Source organism: Pteropus medius, unplaced genomic scaffold (genome assembly GCF_902729225.1).
Source record: "Pteropus medius unplaced genomic scaffold, Ma_sr-lr_union100, whole genome shotgun sequence".
Taxonomy (NCBI): Eukaryota; Metazoa; Chordata; class Mammalia; order Chiroptera; family Pteropodidae; genus Pteropus; species Pteropus medius.
Genome location: NW_024349803.1, coordinates 14740264 through 14760390, shown reverse-complemented (window position 1 = coordinate 14760390; position 20127 = coordinate 14740264). Strand labels below are relative to the sequence as shown.

Genomic DNA, 20127 nt, shown 5'->3' with positions numbered 1-20127 from the left:
GAAGAACACAAAACTTAAAATGTAGGAATCTATAGGGTATATTCTCTGACCAATATTCAATAAATTAGTTATTAACAAATAAGTTAACTAAAACAAACTATTTGGAATTTTTAAAAAGCATATTCATCTAATTCTTGATTAGATAGGAAATCAAAATTGAAATTATAAATTATTAAGAAATTAGTTTTAGAAAGAAAGCAATATATATCCAAATATAGGGAATGTAGCCAAAGCAGCATCGGGGCGGGGGGGAAATGTGTAGCATTACTTGTACTTATGAGAAAATATGGAAAATAAATGGACTATTTTTGAACTCAAAAGCTAGGAAAAAAAGTCCCAAAATATGAGGAAAAAATAAACAGAAAAGCAAAAGTGAATAAGTTAGGAAAAACAAGAATAATGATCAATATAAATTATTAATATGAAACCAAATTTTGTTCTTTTAAAAAACTTAAAATGGATGAACCTGTGGCAGTTGTGATCAAGAGAAAGGGAGAAGGCTCAAAAAGATAACCTTGATAATCAGGAAGAGACATAACTAGATACAGAGGACTTTTAAAATAATTACGAGAATAGGAATCAATTTGAAAATCTGGATTCAAAGTATGATTTTCATAAGTTTCTATAATTGATTTACAAGAAGATAGAAGGTAGGAAAATATCTTTTCCTAAAAAAGGAACCTAGCCTAAATAGTTTTACACAAAAAATCCCATGTTATATAAAATGTTCCAAAGCATAATAAAAGAAGGAAAGCTTCCCAACTTATAAAAGCAAAGATGATATGAAAGAAAGTTTAAAATAGCATCAAAAATAATAAAATAACAAATTTAACAAAATCAGTGTAAAACTTATACTCTTTAGATAACATTTCTGAAAGAAATTAAATAAATGGAAAGACATCTCATGTTCATAGATCAGAAGACTCAAGATGGTGATGTTCCCCAAACTGATCTACAGATTCAACATGATACCCAATGCAGTACCAATACCTGACACAGGTGTGAATCTTTGTGGCCTCGGATTAGACAATGGCTTCTTAAATATGACACCAAAAGCACAAATAACAAAAAATCAATAAATTGGACTTCATCAAATTGAAAAACTTTTGTATTTGAAAGAACACCATCAAGAAAGAGAAACAACCCACAGAATGGGAGAAAATTTGCAAATTATGTATCTGGTAAGAGAGTTGGGTCCAGAATACATAAAGAACTCATAACTCAATAATAAAAAACACAATTAAAAAATGGGAAAGGATTTGAATAGATATTTTTCCAAAGAAGATAAACAAATGGCCAATGAGCACGTGAAAAGATGCTCAACATCATTAGCCATCAGGGAGACGCAAATGAAAACCAAAATGAGATGCCACTTTACGTCCACCTAGGATGGCTACCATAAAAAAAAATAAGTATTGATGAGAAATGGGAACTTTGATACACTGCTGTAGGAATGTAAAATGCTGAAACCCTATTAGAAAACAGTCTGGCAGTGCCTCAGAAGGTTAAACAGGTGCATTATGTGATCCACCTATCCCCCTCTAAAGTATTTGAAAACCTATATGCTCACAAAAATTTGTACAGGAATGTTCATGGCAGCATTATTCATAATAACCAAAAAGCAGAAACCACCCAAATGTCCATCAGCTGATGAATGAATATACATTTTGATGGATCCATACCATAGAATATTATTTAGCTATAAAAAGAATGAATGACATGTGCTATAACGTAGATGAACTTTGAAAACGTGCTAAGTGAAAGAAGCCAGGCACAAAAGACCACATATTGTATGATTCCATTTTTGTCAATTGTCCAGAACTGACCAATCTGTAGAGACAGAAAGCAGGTTAGCGGTTTCCTAGGGTTGGGGGTGTATTTGAGGAGAAGTGGGTAGTTACTGCTAATGAGTATGTGGTTTCTTTTTTGGGTGAGGAAAATGTTCTAAAATTGATTATGCGGATGGTTACACAAATCTATAAAAGTCATTGAATTCTATACTTTAAATGGATGAATTGTATGATAATATGAATTATATCGCAATAAAACGTAAGAAAAAAAGTAAAAATGAGTTTCTCTTATTCACTATCAGTATATTAAATATTAGCATATCAGTTCAGCATTATATCATAAGAATATTAACCCAGAAATGCTAGGATAATTGATCCTAAGTATGTTATAATTGTAGTAAAAGATTTAGAATTTGATATATAAGGATTTAAAGATAGGATTTGCCATTTCGCAGAAACAGAATTGTTCACCAGCCAGGGGCTGAGGAACCCTCCACACCCTAAGTCTTTAACACATCAAAATGACAGGCTTTTGCAACACAAATACAACCGAGACCACTCCCGGGAGTTGCCTTGTAGTCAGTAAGGTTGGAGGTTCCTTGGGGTGCTGGGAAGTGGAATGGAGACTTGGTGACACTGGAGTAGAAGGGTGGAGAGCTTGCATGTTTCAGATGGAAGAGATGAGCCCTCTTGACAGCACAGAAAAGAAAGGCAGACATCCAAGTCCTAAGTCAGCTACCTTCAAAAAAAGCCCTCGGGAAAGGGATACTGATGATACCCATTTGGAAAACTGCACAGTATCGTTTCATTAAGGCTTTAATGTCTGGTTACAGACATGACGTACTACGAGGTTGAAGAGACTGACCCCCCTTCCCCCCATTCTCCAATACAATGACATTAAAGGACACAGCTGTATGGTCATCTCAACAAAATGAAAAAAAAAAATGATTTTAATCAATCACTTGATTCTGTTCTCCAAGGGTACTATCTCTTTTTTTTCCCCCTAACAAGAGGAAGGCCAAGGACTACCGTGTGGAAGTTGAAGCTGCATCTTATTTTATCTCATGCAATTTTGGGAAGTGGGATGACACGGGAGGTGGTTGCTTCTTATTTCAAGGAGAGATGAGTGACCTTTCCAAGTTCAAGTTTTTATGCTGATATCTTCAGTGTAATAATAGCTTCCCTGAATTCTTTTCTTAGCTCACTTTAATATAAGGGCTACTCAATCGATTCTGTTACTCACTTATACCCATATTATCGTCTCCCCACCTGGGTATGGAATCCCAGACCAACCATGCCCTTACACTACAGGGCTGCACGAAGCTCTGGGGACGGCCACATTGACATGCAAACCTGTGGCACCGTGTCCTCATAAGATCTTATTGACGTCATCCTCATGTTTTGTCAGCTGCTTAGGCCACAGGGTCTACGTTTTCAACACAAATTTAATCATATGCCTTTCTGGCAAACATTGTATTTACTGGATTTACAATGCTGATAAAACAATCTCACCCAAGATTTCATTTCTTTTTTGACAGGATTAGATCTCATCTAAGCAAACAAAGAAATATTCATGTGGCACAATAGTAATAGCTTGCGTTTACTGAGTGTGCACTGTGTACCAGGTCAGGGCTAAGTGCTTGACATGCGACCTTGTTATTTTCCTTAGCCAGCCTCGTTTTAAATTCTGGACCACAGATCTCGAATGGACAGTCAGCAGCACTGCACGGCTTCCTGCTCTTCCTGCGATGTTCTTTTTCTCACTCTACAGTGATGATTTCGTACATCTTCTCTGTTCTCAAAACCCAGTTTCTTCCCCTGTGTTCATTCTCAGCTGACGACCTTGCTCATACTTAAGGGAGAAAATTGAAGCAATCGGGTGGGAACAAATTGCATCCAGACACCAAATTCCAAATCTCCCTGCATTTGTACCTCTGCTCTCTGCCTTGCCGCTTGTTAAAATGGATGAATTATCTCTGTTTTCCTCTTCTGTCCTCTCGAGGCTGTTGCTCCCGGAAGCATCCTCTTCTTTCTCTTGCGTTTATATTCTCCCTCCCTGTCCGCTCTCTCTCGTAGTATCAGTTCCAGCCGGATGCAGATATTCTCTAGCATCTTTATCTTAAAAAGACAAAAACAAAAACCTCCCTCGGCCTTATTTTCTTTTCTCACCAGGACCCACTTCTCTGTTCTTCCGAAGAGCTGTCTAGGGCCGTTCTCTCTCTACTTTCTCGTGACCCATTCCTCCTCAGGCCCTCCAGACAGGCCTCCATCTCCACCGCCATGCTGAGACCATTCTTGTCCAAGATTTTTTGCCCTCCATATTGCCAATCCAATGCCATCTCACTGTTTTTATCCCACTTGACCCTCTTCACAGCATTCATGGACTTCTCCTTTGTTCTCCCGGCTTCTATGACATCATTCTCTCTTGGCTTTTCCCATGTCATCGGTCACACTATTTCCAACTCTTTTGCTGGCTCCTTGTCTACCCAAATTGTGCCAGTGCAATGTTTCAAACAGAAGGAAAATCAGGAGACGGTGCATCTCGGAGGCTGAGTTAGGCATGATGGTCACCAGCAGAGGACAGTTGTGTCCGGTGGCCTAGCAACCTCGTGGTTGCATTCAGTGGCATCATGGTGTCAGGATGAGGGGCATGGAGTCGAGGTAGAGGAGGTAGCTATTTTCAGACATTCATGAGACCAGGGAGGGTCTCAGGTCATTTCCATTTGGTTTGCATTAAGCTATCAGCAAAAAGGAAATGCATTAGAATTTCCCCTTGAACTAAAAAAATTAAAGAGAGAGAGGAAGTTATTCTGTATCAAAAGCATCTTTGAGAAATGGGTAGAATAAGGAGAGGGTGAGAAAACAGGTTTTTAAAAAAATTTTCAATTATAGTTGACATCCAATATTAGTGTTTCATGTGTACAACATAGTTAGAAAACAGAGTAAATAAAAGAAAATCTACTCTTTAGTTTAGCTCACCTTAATTACCTTCGACTATTAGACCTCTTTAGTAATAATAATGTGCCTCAACCGAAACACAAGAATTTGCAGAGCTGTCAGTAGTAGCAATGAGTTTGGAGGGCAATGTCATTGCTTCTTAGAGTATAATTCCAAAATTAAAAATAAAATACCCCAGGCAATATAAAAAACAATATTCTCATAGCATTTTTCATTGTAGCCGCAGAAAAGAATTTCTGGTGGCTTTTTTTTTTTTAAATAAATGATAAAAAAGGGAAGACCTTCACTCTCTTAGACACGGGTGTATATTTGTCAAAACTACCCAATCACAAAAAAACAAATCTGGCTTTTCCAAGGAAACACATTATGGTCTATGTAATTGCTGTAATTAGCTATGGGGACATCACTGACCATTAGCGGAAAAAACAGATGGATTGAGATTTGTTTTCACGCATGAGCTAGGATGTTGGGAAAATGTAAATTGTTGGCCATCAACTAAGTCACCCTGATGTGCAGTCAGGGTGCTGAGTCACAAATAGTGGGGGAAATGGTGAAACCAGTGCCTGAGTGACCTCTTTTAGTTACTCAGAGCTATCATTTTAGGTGCCTTTCAGGGTAGCTAATGAAATAGTGTGGAGGTTGCAGAATCGGTTCAAACGAAAATCCGAGCAAACTTGACAGCAAAACAAAGTACTACTGTTTTCCATGTCTAGTCCACTGTCTCAGCTAATGGAGCTGCCACTGCCCCAGCAATCCTGGCGGGAACCGGGGCCTTTCCGCCCCTTCCCTCCCTCCTCTCCACTCTTCTACAGGATTTAGGCCCAGTTTTCTATAGTGGTAACCTGCTCATTGGTGCCTCTTTTCTGACTTTTCCTCCCTCCATTCTCTCGTGTTTCCCCTCCCTCAGCATGTATCCTGGGGTCACCCCCAAGTGAACTACTCGACACAGAGTCGGCGTAGAGGAACACCCAAGTGAAGACACCCCTGCAGCAGTGCATGCACGTGGTTGCATGTCTTTCTCCTGCACTGACCTGAAAGCTTCTTAAGAAACCAGGTTCCATTTGTCCCACATGGAGCCTGGAACAGAGCAGGTACTTGAAACAAATTAAGTTCATGCGGGGTGGCATGGTGGTCTGGCTCTGGGTTGTGGTTACTCCATGCCCATGTGACTGAACTGAACTGTACAACAGGGGAGCAGTCCTCTCATGCCCACCCTGGGGTTCAGTGGGAGCATCCCCCGACACTGAAGTGTATAAGAGTATGCTTAACACCAAAATGGAGGAGTAGGAGGCTCCCCCCCAAAATTGTTTCACTCTTGCCCCTTTTCTAACGAGGACGGGGCAACCCCAGGTGGCAATAATGGTTTAAGCACCTGCTCCCCAGAGTCCAGTCACAGCCCCCGCATCCACAGACACTCACGACCCGTGGCTCCCATGAGACACCAGCAACTTTGGCTTAGTCTAGCCAGGCCTCTTGTAACACTGTCTCTGGGCTGAGAAGGAGTTAACACAGAGTTCTTGGATGCCATTGCCCCTTCCTACCATCACTGACAAGCCAGGAAAGGCACAGAGATGTTCGCTCTTTTCACAGACTTCCCTGAACATAGCTCATGTGCCCAGACATGACCCATCTTTTCTCTGATTGCAAGGACAGTCAGAAGAGGCACCAATGAACAGGTTCCTATTACAAGTAACTGGGCCTAAATCCTGCCGGGCACTCTCCAAGGGACTGTGTTGAACCTTGCTACTCAAACTGTGGCCAGCAGCTTTGCCATCACCTGGTAGCTTGTCAGAAAGGCAGGGTGGTGGGCTGCGTTCCAACTCCGCTCTATCAGAATCTGTTTGCACATTAAACTTCGGGAAGTACTGCCTTCAGTCCTTCATCTTTATCAAATATGACAACTTTGACACAAAACACATTTTTTTCTATATTTTAGGACTCAATTCTACCAAACTGGATTCTTTTAGATAAATTTTTTGAGGTTTCCAGTGTTTGGAGTGGATATTAAAAGATGTCAGCCCCTAGAAAGCTCTTTAAAATGCAACTCTGTTTACCTGCACTTTATCATCATTATAACTCAGTTGCAGAGACAGAAGGCTCATGCAACCAACTGTTCTGTAAAATGCAAATTTTGTATGGAAAATATTTCTCTCGGGAGAAAATAAAGCGGCTGTTGTGCGAGAAGTTATTTTTAAAGGACTGTACCAAATGTCTCCTATGCTTTAAAATTTTATCAAAAATTTCAGTGAAGAGACGACCCTTTGTGAAAGAGCAACATGTACATACATTGGAATAGATATAGATAGATAGATAGATAGATAGATAGATAGATAGATAGATAGATAGAATGATGATAGATAGATAGATAGATAGAATGATGATAGATAGATATCCTCCTAAAAATGTAACCAAAATTTCATACATAAATTGTGGAATGTCAAAACAAGAAGCTCGATGTTTGCTTATACACCCTTGCTACTGATAATGTGAGTTTACTTTTAGATAGTCACTAATCTTCATTTCATCTTTAACACAAGGATTAAACTAAGGTGATACAACTAATTTTTCAGGTAGTGTATCAGTTAGCCATTGCTGCATAACGAACAATCCAAAACTCAGTGGTTTAAAAGAGGAATGATTTGTTCTTGTTCATATATCTACAGGTTGACTGGGTGGCTCTGCTGATCTTACCTGGGCTCACTGAACTTGGCTGCAAGCTGCAGCTTGGGTCTGGGTCTGTTCCTTGGACCAGAGGGCTGCCTGTGGTATGCTCTCACAGTGGATGGCAAAATGTGAGTGGACAAACCCAACTTCATCAACATATTTCAAGCCCCGTATATAACCCTTTTGCTAATACCTCATTAGCCAAAGCAAGTCACAAGGCCAAACCCAAACTAAGGGGTAGAGAATGTTGTGGTTGGAATGTCTGTGTCCTTCCTAAATTCTTATGTTGAAACCTAACCCCTAAGGTGATGGGGATAGGAGGTGGGGCCTTTGGGAGGTGGCCCCTCCCTCATGACTGGAATAAACGCCCTTTTAAAAGGGGCTCCAGAGAGGACCCTTGTCCCCTCCCACCGTGTACAGTGTAAGTGGGCACTCTGCAACAGCTTTTCCCAGAACCCAGCGTATCGGCACCCTGATCTTGGACTTGCAACGTCCAGAACTGTGAGAAATAGATTTCTATGGTTTTTCAGCTACCCAGTCTCTGGTATTTTGTTACAGCAGCCTGAACAGACTAAGACAGAGACGTAGGGTCCACCAACCACGAGGCAAATCACATGGCCAAACCCAGCCTCAGTGGGGCGGAGTAGTACACTCCTCCCAGAGTTGGGGGTGTAAAGGGAGTGAATATTTGCAGAATAATCTCCTGCTATGAGTAGAAAAATGGAGGCACAGCATTTTGCATAAATTGTGGTGTGAACATTTGATTTTTTTTTTTTTATCCTAAAAGGATAAGAAACCAACATTGAGCACCTATAGTTACCAAGCCTTCTGCTGAGAGTTTTTTCATATGTTATCTGATTTAGCTTTCACAGCACCACAAAGATTTCTGTGGCCTCATTTTACACATGAGGTGATGGGCCACAAAGCCAGGAAATGGGGAGTCTTGGAGCCTAGTTTTTTTCTGGCAGCTTTCAAATGCTTTGAATGCTCAATCACATTTTTCTTTTTGTCACAGCAAATCAAGCACTTAAGAGAAAATATTATCTTTATACTGTTACTATTTACTTAGAAGCAAGCAGAGCTGTACATTTTCTGAGTATAGCTGCCCATCACTCTTGATACTAAATTTACTGACTCAAATTGATTCTCTTGAATATTCAGATTGTTAATGCAGATTGGCTGCTCAACACATACTTTTGCGGCTTCTGGGGTAGAGAAGCTGAATGCTCAGGTACTTTGCGTGTGACTGGGCCCTCTTCACTGTCTTACGTGTCTTGATTTCTTGTGGGTTGGGGGGTGTGGGTGGGAGGGTGGAGAAATCAGCAATTTTGGTGGGAAACGCTGCCTGGAGAGGATTTCAGATGGGTCTACTGATATTGTCCTCCGTGTCTCCCGCATCTGAGATGGCCTGTCAATCTAAATGTGAGCTCGTCATTAGTGGTTGGCAAGCATTATCGTGCCTGGCACATTAATGGTAGTGTAGAGAAAGGTAGACTGACGACTGGGGATGATTGGATTGCTCCCATGAATCTGTGTTTTAACAGGTGATTCCGATGCCCACTCAAGTTGAGGATCACTGCGTTAGACCACCAGGGAGAGATGGCTCTTGGTTTCAATCAGTGTTTTCATTCATTCATTCATTCATTTCAGGTTAGAGGAGGGATCCTATTCCTATTTGGGGATGGCGGGGGCCAGTGTCTGGCTTCAGTATCCTGGGCAGGCCAGACTGAGAGGAGAAACGACTGCCCTGAGCCTGTGCAAGGCTGGGAGAGTCCCCGTCTTGCTTCCTGCTCAGCTGCACGTCCCTGCAGGGATTGGCGGGGGCTTCTCCGCGGAGGCCCAGGCTTACCTCCAGGGTCTAACCCAGGTTCTCAACCTTGGCACCACTGACACTGTGGGTTCGATAATCTGTTGTGGGGGGCTGTCCTGTGCATTGCTGCGACAATCAAAAATGTTCCCTAAGAGACAAAATCACACCGCCCCCGGCTTTGAGAACTGCTGGTCTTAGCTGAGTGACAACTCAGTCGAGGCGATCACTTAGAAATTTTGTTCTCAGGAGAACCAGCAATGGAGAGGTGACTGGAAGGGCCATAGGGTGAGGGGCAAGAGTGGCTTTGAATCGTGGTCCCTCCGGTGACTAACCATGACTTCTTTCCCTAACCCCTCTTCACTTCCAGTCTTCCCTTACCAAAAAACAAACAAAAACCAAGAGCCACACACCCACGAACGTTATTTTCGTAAATGACTTTTACTTCTTTATCATTTCTCTTGACAGTGATTCTTGGCAATGTGCATATAACATGAAGGCAAGCATAACTTTCAGAAGTCATCAAAGATATGGTCCTATTGTCCTCATTTTTCTTAAACCATTAAAATATTTTCATTTATAAAAATTAATCTAAATATAAATATTGACACTGAAGATCAAAATCACTTGATGACAAAATAATTCTTCTGGAACTATAACATATATGCTTATGGTTTTTAATAGTAAATTAAATCTTTGCACTTATTTGGCACAAGGAAACCTCTGTAAAAATTCAAATGCCATAGAGCAGGCGTCTTCTGTTTTGTTTTGTTTTGTTTTGTTTTTGCAAGGTTTACACAGTACACGTTTTTGTCAAAGAAAACTGATTATTTTAACACTGTAACACAATAGTTGCTTCTCATGCCTCTTCAAGGAACCATTCTATTTGGAACTCAGATCTTTTTGTAGTTGTTGTTGTGTTTTTCCAATTTATATTTGTTTGCTTTGAATCACACCAACAGAACAAAAAGCCAAAGGTTTACTTTGTTTCAAAGGCGTCGTTTCTGTTAGTCAACACGTACACGGCATCAGCAAGAAGTAGTATTGGAAGATAGGCAGACCTCCCTCAGGAAAGGATCATCACACACATTTCAGCAGCGAACGAGGTCTGAGAATGTGCCTTGCAGCGAAAGAAGGCAGAAGTTGAAAACAACACACAGTGAGGCTCTTGCGAGCCATTCTAATTACACTTGGCTTAAAGGTGTGACTTTGGCAAATTAATCTCTCTGGCCCTCAGTTTCCAGATCGGAAAAATGGGGATACCTACTAAACAGGGTTGCTCTAAGGATTAAAATGAGAATAAATAAACATCAGTCATACTATGCCCTTGCCTGCCAGACTCAGAATATATCAGGAGCAAATAAAAAAGGTTGCAAATGCTCGATTAATTGAGTGAAATTCCAGTTCCATTTGCTTTTATAAACACACTCTAAATAGACATGCATTTGAGACCAGAAACCTGGATGTAGTGTCAACTCTTATGTCCATTAACTTCACAGTTTGTCCCTGCTTTTTTCATACCTGTATGTTTTCTAAGGCTATTTTAACCATTTTTGTCTTTAAGGTCATTTTACTACCTTTCCTGAATATTTACTGGGAAATAAACTTTGGAGGACATCATTTTCTCATGTGGTCATAGTCTGAGATAATCCGTTTACCCAAACCTTATTTAGATGCGTCATTGCTAAACCACATCACGTTGATTCCGGATGGTACCTTAAGTCAGGCCAGTGGTGGGCTTCCTCAGGTCCTTCTCCCCTTCAGAGTGGGGAAAGTCTCAGTCAGTCCAAGGAGGAACCTAAATTCTCCACGAGCCATTGTTTCAGACAGATCTGGGCATGGCACGGGTGAGTCAGAGCTTCACAGTCTGTGGCTTGTGATTGCAAAGCAATCAGAATGACAGGTGGGTGTTTAGCAGGAAGGAAGTGGCTGCAGGGAGACCTGCACCTTTGATGGCCGAGCACTCCTCAGATTTGAGTCCCTAGTGCTCACTATAGGGGCATTTTTCTCTTCTCTCCTCAGCATTCGCAAGATTAATAAGAACTGATTATGAATTAAATGATAATGCCCATCTCCCTTTCCTCTACCATCCCCCCACCCCAACAATTTTCCTTTGGACAAACTGTTTCATGTAATTCTAATTAAATCGCAGGGTTAAAAAAAAATACCCAAAAGATCGTGACGATGACACACAGCAGCGAAGCTCTGCTGTTGGAAGCCAGCGTCTTGGTTTTCTGTCGCAGATTCCCCGGGGAGCCTAAGGCAGAGAGTGGCCAAGACCACAATGCTGATGTCTAGGACGCTTTCTAGGTGAGGCATCAGGACAGCCCTGCGCACGGTGGCCTCCCCAGACCCTCTCCTCACGTGGAAATCCGTACAGTATTCAATGGCTGTTGGGTCAAGGCACTGTCGTGTGGGGCGGAGGCAGTGGGTCACTGGCAGTGGAGTTCCATGGTGCTAATACATCACAGCAGACTCCAGGGTGGGCTCCTGGGTGAGACAATGAGCACACAGTCATCAGCCTCTCGGCAAAAGCGAGGAGAGGCAATTAAAAACGTCCACCACTTTCTTTTATATATCATAAAGGGTATTCATGCTCATTGACTAGTCAAATATTTCACGATGTTTAAAAAGTGATGCATTTTTTACATGTGCATCTTAATCCATCTGAAATTTATTTTAGTACATAGAATAAGGCAAATTGATGCCCTTCCAATACCAGCTCCCCACCCCCCACCCCGCTGGTTTCCCAAGCAGAGTTTTGTTTTTATTTTTTAAAATAACTTATACTGTTTCTCAAATTCCTAATGCTTTAAAGTCATGTAACACATTTTCATATGGACCTGTATCTGTATCTGAGCTTTCTATTCTATTCCATTAATCATCAATTTCTTTACAGCTTTTAATTTGTTTGAAAATCTGGCAGGAAAGTCAGTTAAACTTTGCAAAATGCTTTTGTCTCTTCTTTCTGATTTATTCTTATGTGAACTTGAAAAAAAATCCCACTGAGGTTTTTATGAGAATTAGATTAAACTATAAATTAATTTGAGAAATGGCTTTCTGTATTGAACTACTGATATGATTTATTAATCAGTATCTCGATATTAAAGGTATTCTTGCATTCTTATAAAATATACCCGGTCATTTATTATTTAATGTACTGCTGTGTTTAATTTGCTAATATTTTATTTTATTTATTCCTCTGAAGCAGCACAATTGGTGTGTGGTCTGTGCGTGTCTGGACGTGCATGGGTGTGTGAGTGGAATGGAGCATGTGTGCACAATTACCAGCCATGGCAGGCTCTGGTAGCTGGCATTTTAGTAGCTTCATCACATGAATCTTTTAGTTTTCTATTTTTTTTAATGTTCTGAAATATTTTATATTACATGGGAACTAATCGTTCCTGAAAATTTTATCAGCAAATCCACTTGGCTAGGAATCTTTATTTTTTACAGTAGAAAAGTTTTATTAGAAGGGAAGGTATACTTCCAGAAGTGGAAGCAGGCCTGAGCAAGAGAAGCGGAGCTCAAAAGGCCAAGAATCTTTTTTTGAAGTTTTAATAAATTTTAGAATTTTATTTCTTAAGACATTTTTTACTAACATCCTGATTTGATTCTGATTTTATTAGAATTAAGACTTAAGACTTTTTTCACACTATATATTTAAATTAAAAAATTTGTATCTCTATTATAATCTCTTATTTTGATTTTACTTATTTTTTCTTGACTTGGCTTACAAAATTTTTCTATTTTCTATTTTTCCAAAGAACAAACTCTTAGATTTATCATCATGTCTGTAGTTTTCTGGTTTTAATTAATTGTTTTCTGCATTTATCTTTGATGTCTGGAATTCAATGTTTAGTTCATTAGTTTTTCTTTTTTCTTTAATAACAAAGAAAATATTTAATAGTATGAATTTGACTCTGTAGTTTTACATGTTTTATATGTGTCCCATATGTTTTGATATATGTAATGTTTTCATTTTCTAAACGCTCTATGGATTTGCTTTTCTCTTTAATTCATAGTTCCTTGGAAACGTGTGTGCGAGCGTATGCAGGTGTATGTGTTTGTATCTACGTGTAGTTGTGTATGTGGGGGCACGTACTTTATAAGTCCAAGTAGGGTTTCTCTTTAACTTTTGTTCTAATCTTCTAGATTTGCCCTCTCTAATACATGTGGCTGTTTACAGTTAGAGTAATTAAAATTAAATAAAAACTTAAAAGTCAGTTCCTCTAAGGCAGTAGCCACCTAGGCTACCACACCGGGTACGGCAGGCAAAGAACACTTCCGTCATCTCAGAAAGCTCCACTGAACGATGTGCCATTCTCGATTATTTTTGGCATTGGGGTCACAGAAGGTAGTTTTAGACTTTCAATTTTTTGGAATTTATTGAGGTTTCCTTTGTAGCTGGTGTAAAATCAGTTTTTATAAATGGTCCATTGACGGTTGGAAAGAAAAAGAATCCTCTGTAAAGTATAAAGTTAAATTTCTTAATTAAGGGAATTTTTAAGTCACCAACCGTGGCACAATGAACTGTATTGCTCTGTTGTTTGCCAAATCAAGAAAGGCTCATGAGTGACTATTTTATTTTATCAAAATTAAAACATCTTCCCTTATCTTCTCTAAATGCTCTTGTATGGAATTCTACTTTGTTCGAAAGTAATATTTCTGTCCTTTTTTTGTTTGCATTTCTTAAATAAATATTGTCTATTCTTTCATTTTTAACCACTCTGTGTTATTTAAAGGTAATTTTAAAAATAACTTATTGAAGCGATATTCGCATAACATAAAAATAACCATTTTAGAGTGAACGAGCTGGTGACGTTTAGTGTGTCCACAAAGTTGTGCAACCACCACCCCTGTCTAGTTTCAAACCATTCCCATCGCTGTAAAGTAAGACCTTTTACCCGCTGAGCAGTTTGTTCCTATTCCCCGTCCCCACAGCCCCTGGCAACCTCCCATCTATGGTCTAGCTCTATGAAAGGTAATTTATTTCTAACTATCTGATTTACGATAGGTTCCCTCTCTGGCCCTAGCGATCTGCCCTTTCAGTGTAATAATGAATCTTTTTAGCTCTTCGAAGTAATGGCCAGGAGCAAGGTAACTGGACTTTGAAAGGTCAGGGGTGATGGCTGACCAGTGAAGGAGAGGCAACGCACAGCACAGTTGTCTCCTGGTGTCTAATAGCTGTGTCGTTTGTAATTCAAAGCGGCAAGCCCACCGTCATGCCATCACCTGGTGCTTTTTCGCTGAGGAGACAGGGACAATGAGAAAGAGGAGGGGGAAGGGAGAGACAGGCGATGCATGAAAAGCACCAGAACCCATTTATCCTCGCTTCAGTCTTGTCGCCCCAGACATCATCTGTCTTTGGCACAATGGCACCGCTGAGGCATTTTAGCTGGATCATCATCTCCCACATAGGCAGCATCGAGATTTGCCACCATCTCGAAGCACGTGGTGGTGTTTAGGCAAACGATCCTATATGATCTCTAGAGTTCGTGGAAATTATCTTCTGTCCTTGCTTTGCCTCACATAGGGGCAGCTGCTGACTTTTTTTTTTTTTCCGGGAGCACAACAAGTAATTAATGGCTGACAGGAAATTTAAGGAAGGGTAAATATAATTCGAAAGCAGAATACAAAATCTTATACCTCCACCAGACCTTACATTCCTGTGTATGCATTTTTATTTCTCTTATACCAAACCTGGTTCCGACAAGGAGCTGGAGATACAGATGAGGGGATGTATCCACCTATCAAAGAGTTGGGCAATTCCAGGCCTGGCGTTTGTCACTTTTAGATCCCCACCACCCGCAACCAACAGGCCATGAAGGAAGGATGCTTCTTGGGGCTCTAATAGGGAAGCTACAGAATGGAGGTACCGTCTACAGTGAAAGTGACGGGTATCAGGGCAGAGATGACATTTACCATCGCATCCTTGGTGGTGCTTTTACTTTCTTTCGTCTTGTTTGTCGAGGAGCCTTGGAGAATGAAGTTGCGATTGAATGTCTTCATAGTGATCACTGAAGATGCCTCAGTGTTTTCAGCTAAAAGGAAATGAACAGGAATAAGTGTTACCCAGGAGCTGGACCAGTCACTAAGGAAGACAGACCAGGTGTCCAGATGACCCAGATTTTTGTTCTAGATTTGGAATCTCATTCTGGCCCAAAGGTCTGACTATGGAATCTTTATTTTGTATTTATTTTTATGGTGAACCAAATAAATCAAGGCATTATTACTGGCTTTCTGGGAAAAGGCAGCTTGGAGATAATCCAATATAATCCATAAATTCTTATTTGCAACTCTGCAATAGAAAAGGCTCTAAAAACTGTACACATTTATAACTTTGTAGCCAAAATTTCTGATGGCAAAACCTGACTTGAACTGACATGCAGCCATTTAAAGTCCTTGTCCATCTTATAGAGTATGAACATTCCCATGCCTTCCTGCAAGGATACTGATGTGTTTATCAGACACTGCCCCAGACACCATGAAGGGGGGCTGTTATGACATATACAGTATATACACCCTATTATCTTTCTAATATCCAAGAAATTCTGGAACACATAATGACCGAAGGGTTTCAAGTAGGGTATCGTGGATCTGTAATAAATTTTAATTGTCTAGGTTTTTGTGGTATAGAAAGTCGGCATTCAATAAATGTCTGTTATACAATGAACGGTGGAACCAAGATTCAAACATATATCTTCTGACTTTGTGCTTTTCTAATTTGTAGATCTGAATTTCTAGTTTGGCATCATCATGTGGCTCCCAAATCCAGGAACTTCATTGAAAACGTCCAGAATAAGGTTGACATAACTGGCATTGCTGGAAGGCCTTCTAGGTTGGGCACTGTGTTAGATGCTTGTGGCACCCTGCCTACATCACCCCAACAGTCACCACTCTAGCTCACTCTGAGCACCACCACTCTGTTGCCCATGCATGGGGCAAGTCAGAAGTACCAGGGAGTCAGTGTCCCCACGGGAGTAACCTGTAACCAGTGATGGATGAGAGTTGACTACCTCATCTTCCCACTCTCTGGGCAGGAAACTCTGAGGCGTAGTCAGTGCTGTCTCCCAGAAGCTCCCAGCCGTATACAGCACCTCGTGTTGGCTTAATTTCCTTCCCTGGATCATCTCTGTCTTCCCCTGCCAGTGCTTCTTGGAATCACCTCCCTAATAAACTACTTGCACTCACATCCTTGTCCCAGGGTCTGCTTCTTGAGGGGATCCAAGTCAAGATAGACTCAGCACGAGAGCAAATTCCGGGTGAGAACGCGCCATTAGATCTGGTCCTCAGATCACTGAGTTACTCAAAGCGAATGAGCCAGGCTCAATTCTTTGGTGGCTTTGTGGTTGTAATCAAGCATACCTTTCACCGGTGGAGCAGGCAGTTTCCTCCTCTGCTGCCTTGATGTGTCTATAGTCTGGACCTACAAACAGAACACAGCAATCAATACACCTTCTCGAAGCCAAACATATTTTGTCTTCTAAAATTTCCAGGCCGTGCAAAATTCCCACAGAGGGAGTGAGGGACAAACGCACCTGGTTTCTTTGCTTCTGATCTCGTTTTCGCGTGAGGCGCCCACACGGAGCTATGTTTAATCCTGCAACAGTCAGGGCTGAAATCCGGCTCTCGATATCAGTAATCTTAATGTAACAGACAGGATCGGTAGGGAGGAAGCACAGGAGGGGGAAATCTTTGTTAAAAAGTGTTTCGAATCTATAAAGAATAAATCTGCTTTGCTGTGTGCTCATTCATTCAACTTCTACCAAGCACTTCTCTATCTAATGCTATAGTAAGAAAATTAAACACAGGCCCTTCTTTTTAAATTTAAATTTCTACTTGCTAGTTCTAGAGCATGCCACTCATGTCAGAGTACGCCTAGGGATAATGGAAGCCCAGGGTGTAATGGGAACCCTGGCCCGGGGCCATCTGGCTCAGCACAGGGGTGGAGTGGTCCGGAAAGGCTTCCTTGGGAGACAACACTTGATGTGAGCTTTGAAAAGCAAGTATGATTTATAGGTCCTGCTTCATTCCGCCAGGACATCACGAATGCAAAAGCACAGCATCAGGTCTCGGGAGGGAGGCCTAGCAACCCCTGGTTCAAGTCGGTTTCCTCTATTAAGAGGCCAAGTGGCCTTGAGAAACTCCGTCCTCTCTCTGGGCATCATTTTCCCTGACTGTAAAATCGAAAGGTCGGAAGGAGCTCAGATTTCCTTCCAACAGTGTCTTAAGGCAGCTATAGAGAGCAAGAGCCCACTTGGAGCTCAGAAAGAGCTGGTCCATTTCTGTCCTAGGCATGAAGAAGACACAGTCTCTGTTCACAGACAAGGGCATTACTACAGGCTGTCAGAATGCTAAGTGCTTTACATACATACATCATTCCCGCTTCATTCGTGAATTCCTTTGTAATCCCGTTAGGTACCATCCTCTGGTTTTACAGATGTGAAAACTGTGGCTCAGAGGGACAAGTAATATTACTCAGAGGGACAACTAATATACCCGACATCTCACAGCTGGTCTGGGGCGGACTTTGGAACTGATGCCAGGGCTCATGCTCTGGCCATATTCTCAGGGGACTTGCCAAGGCTGGCACGGGGGACACTGGAAGAGGCAGGAGAAGGCTGGCGGAGTCGCGGGAGGAGGTAGGGACCACAGCCGTCCTGCTGAGATGGTGCAGGCTGAGCGGTGCTGGGCCGTGGAACAAGTAGCCTGAAAGCAGGCCCAGCTGCCAACGCACGCACGTCACCCCGAGGTCTCCATTGCCTCCCCCACCCCTTAACTATTTGGAGATGCTCAAGACAAACTCTAATTCTGCTCTCATTTATCAACAGCTCATTTAGACAAAATCTCCTGAGATAGGTGCTGTGAGACGTGCAGAGGGGACCGACAAGTCAGCAGATATGAGAGACGCTTCCCCTATTGCGAGGAGTGGCGGTCCTCGTCAGAAAAGGAAGAGGAGGTAGGTGAAGGCCGAGACTGTGGCAGCTGGAGAAAGAACGCAAGCACTACTGCCCAGCAGGCAGCCCCCAGAAGGGGCCACCACGCGGCCATTGCCCTTCCCGGCCCCCAGACGCCTTCCTGTTCTGACTCCTCAGGTTTCACACTGAGAGCTGCATTCTTTGGTTTATAGTTCAATAAACTGTGCAAAAGCCTCTGAGAAAGATCGCGGGCTAAACTTTCATCTGTCATATGCAGATGGTGTGGATTTGATGACCACATGTGCTCCTGGAAGCAGTTTCGTTGGAGGGCCTGGCTCAGGAACACTGAGGAACAGAGCAGGCTGCTGACTTCCGGATTTGCTGACTACCAGGAACTGGTGTTTGGGATTTCTTTGGATAAGCAGAAATGGGTTTAATTTTTCAAGTTTTAGTCCATAGGCAGAGGACAAAGAGAGAGGAAAGGAGACTACTGAGGGCTGATTTTGCCTACATTTTGTCTGTCTATCTCTCTTTCTGTCTGTCTGTCTGTCTGTCTATCTATCTATCTATCTATCTATCTATCTATCTATCTATCTATCTATCAATCTATCTATCTATCTATGTATCTATCTATTATCCATCCAACCATCCATCCATCCAAGCATCTAGTTATATTCCACTTTATTTCTAAGACTGCATGCTCAATGACTCCTACACTTGATAGAAGAAGAAGACTAATTCAGCTCTGAGTTTCCTGAGAGCTGAAGCAAAGAGATCTGTGTAGGACTCTATGTTCACGAGATAAAGACCAAGTAAGTACTCAGAAGAACAGCTTTTTCTGATACAAAGAGTTAAGAGAGGCTTCCCCCCGGGAGCACCCCCAGAGATGACCCTGCAAGACGCAGTGGACAGCATCCTCAGTATAAGTCCTGGCACAAAGGAAGGCTCACTGAACATTAGGTATTATTGATGCCATCATTGTAATATTTTAAAATAAATAATAAATTAATAGGCACATCCAAACGTATGGGAAAATAGGCATTTTGGACTCCAGGATTTTCTGTCATAAGATATGGTGCCAATACTTTAAGCCTAGAAAAATCTGGAAGCAGAAGTAACTAGTTATTCCAACAGAACCTTCCGAAACACCCACAAATAATATTTATTCTTGCTAAACCATTCGAAAAATATTTACAGCAAAATGCACCCCCAGAAAACAAATGATTTGATTCCACTTTATATCTTTACATAACTTTGACTAAAAATCGATTGAATGTTGGGTGCCATTTATGGAAAATGATTTTTATTTCAAGAGATTTGCTCTTCAGCCCCTCCTGCTGATAATAGTCAACGGGGCCTTCTGTGATGAGGCCGTTCCTAGCCACAGAGCGGAGAATCGGAGCCCTTGCATTCTCAAGAGTGTTTAATGATGTCAGTGGTGGTTGTGATTTTCGACTCTAAAAGCCTGCTTTCCTTGAAAATAAAAATATTTATTTAAAAAATAATTATCGGTGAAGATTTTCAGCTCTATCCAGAAGTGTTTCTATTGACTCCAATTCTGCAGTTTTAAGCTGCAGGGTTATAGAAATATCAGTGAACCAGTGGTCTACACCGAGCTTATGCTGCAGAGACCAGCATTTCTCATGGGTCCCTGAGTGTATCTCCAGGGACTCCAGTTTGATGATCAGTCTGAGAATCAATTCTGATTCTGAGTCAGAGGCCAAGGACTATCCATGAAAACTGCACACAGGCATCTTCACGAAATTATAGTTAATACAGTGATCAGTTCTGAAGTAGCAGTATCTAAACCATGTACAATACTGGTCTGAGAAATCTACACTTCCCATATTTATTTACTCATCTCATTTTTATTTTATTTTATTTTCCATTTTTACTGAGTGCCAAACCTGTGTTGGGTACTGTGCTTAGGAACTGGGGTTACTGTGTTAAGCCAGACAGCTATCCCATCCTCATAGAACCTTTAGTA

At 41.4% G+C, this 20127-nt stretch overlaps 1 protein-coding gene across 3 annotated transcripts in view; it reads right to left on the bottom strand.

The window, feature by feature from the left end:
- Window positions 1–9985: 9985 nt before the first annotated feature.
- Window positions 9986–20127, bottom strand: part of MYRIP (myosin VIIA and Rab interacting protein) — a 237842-nt gene continuing 227700 nt past the window's right edge. For 2 of the 3 annotated variants that reach the window (XM_039837382.1, XM_039837383.1), the window contains 4 exons: window positions 16761–16865; window positions 16588–16648; window positions 15145–15263; window positions 11677–11709 (listed from right to left, as the gene is read on the bottom strand). In XM_039837382.1, coding sequence (XP_039693316.1) covers window positions 11677–11709; window positions 15145–15263; window positions 16588–16648; window positions 16761–16865 — 318 coding nt within the window. Of the gene's footprint in view, window positions 11710–15144; window positions 15264–16587; window positions 16649–16760; window positions 16866–20127 lie in introns of all 3 variants that reach the window. The other variant, XM_039837381.1, reaches the window with a different exon arrangement.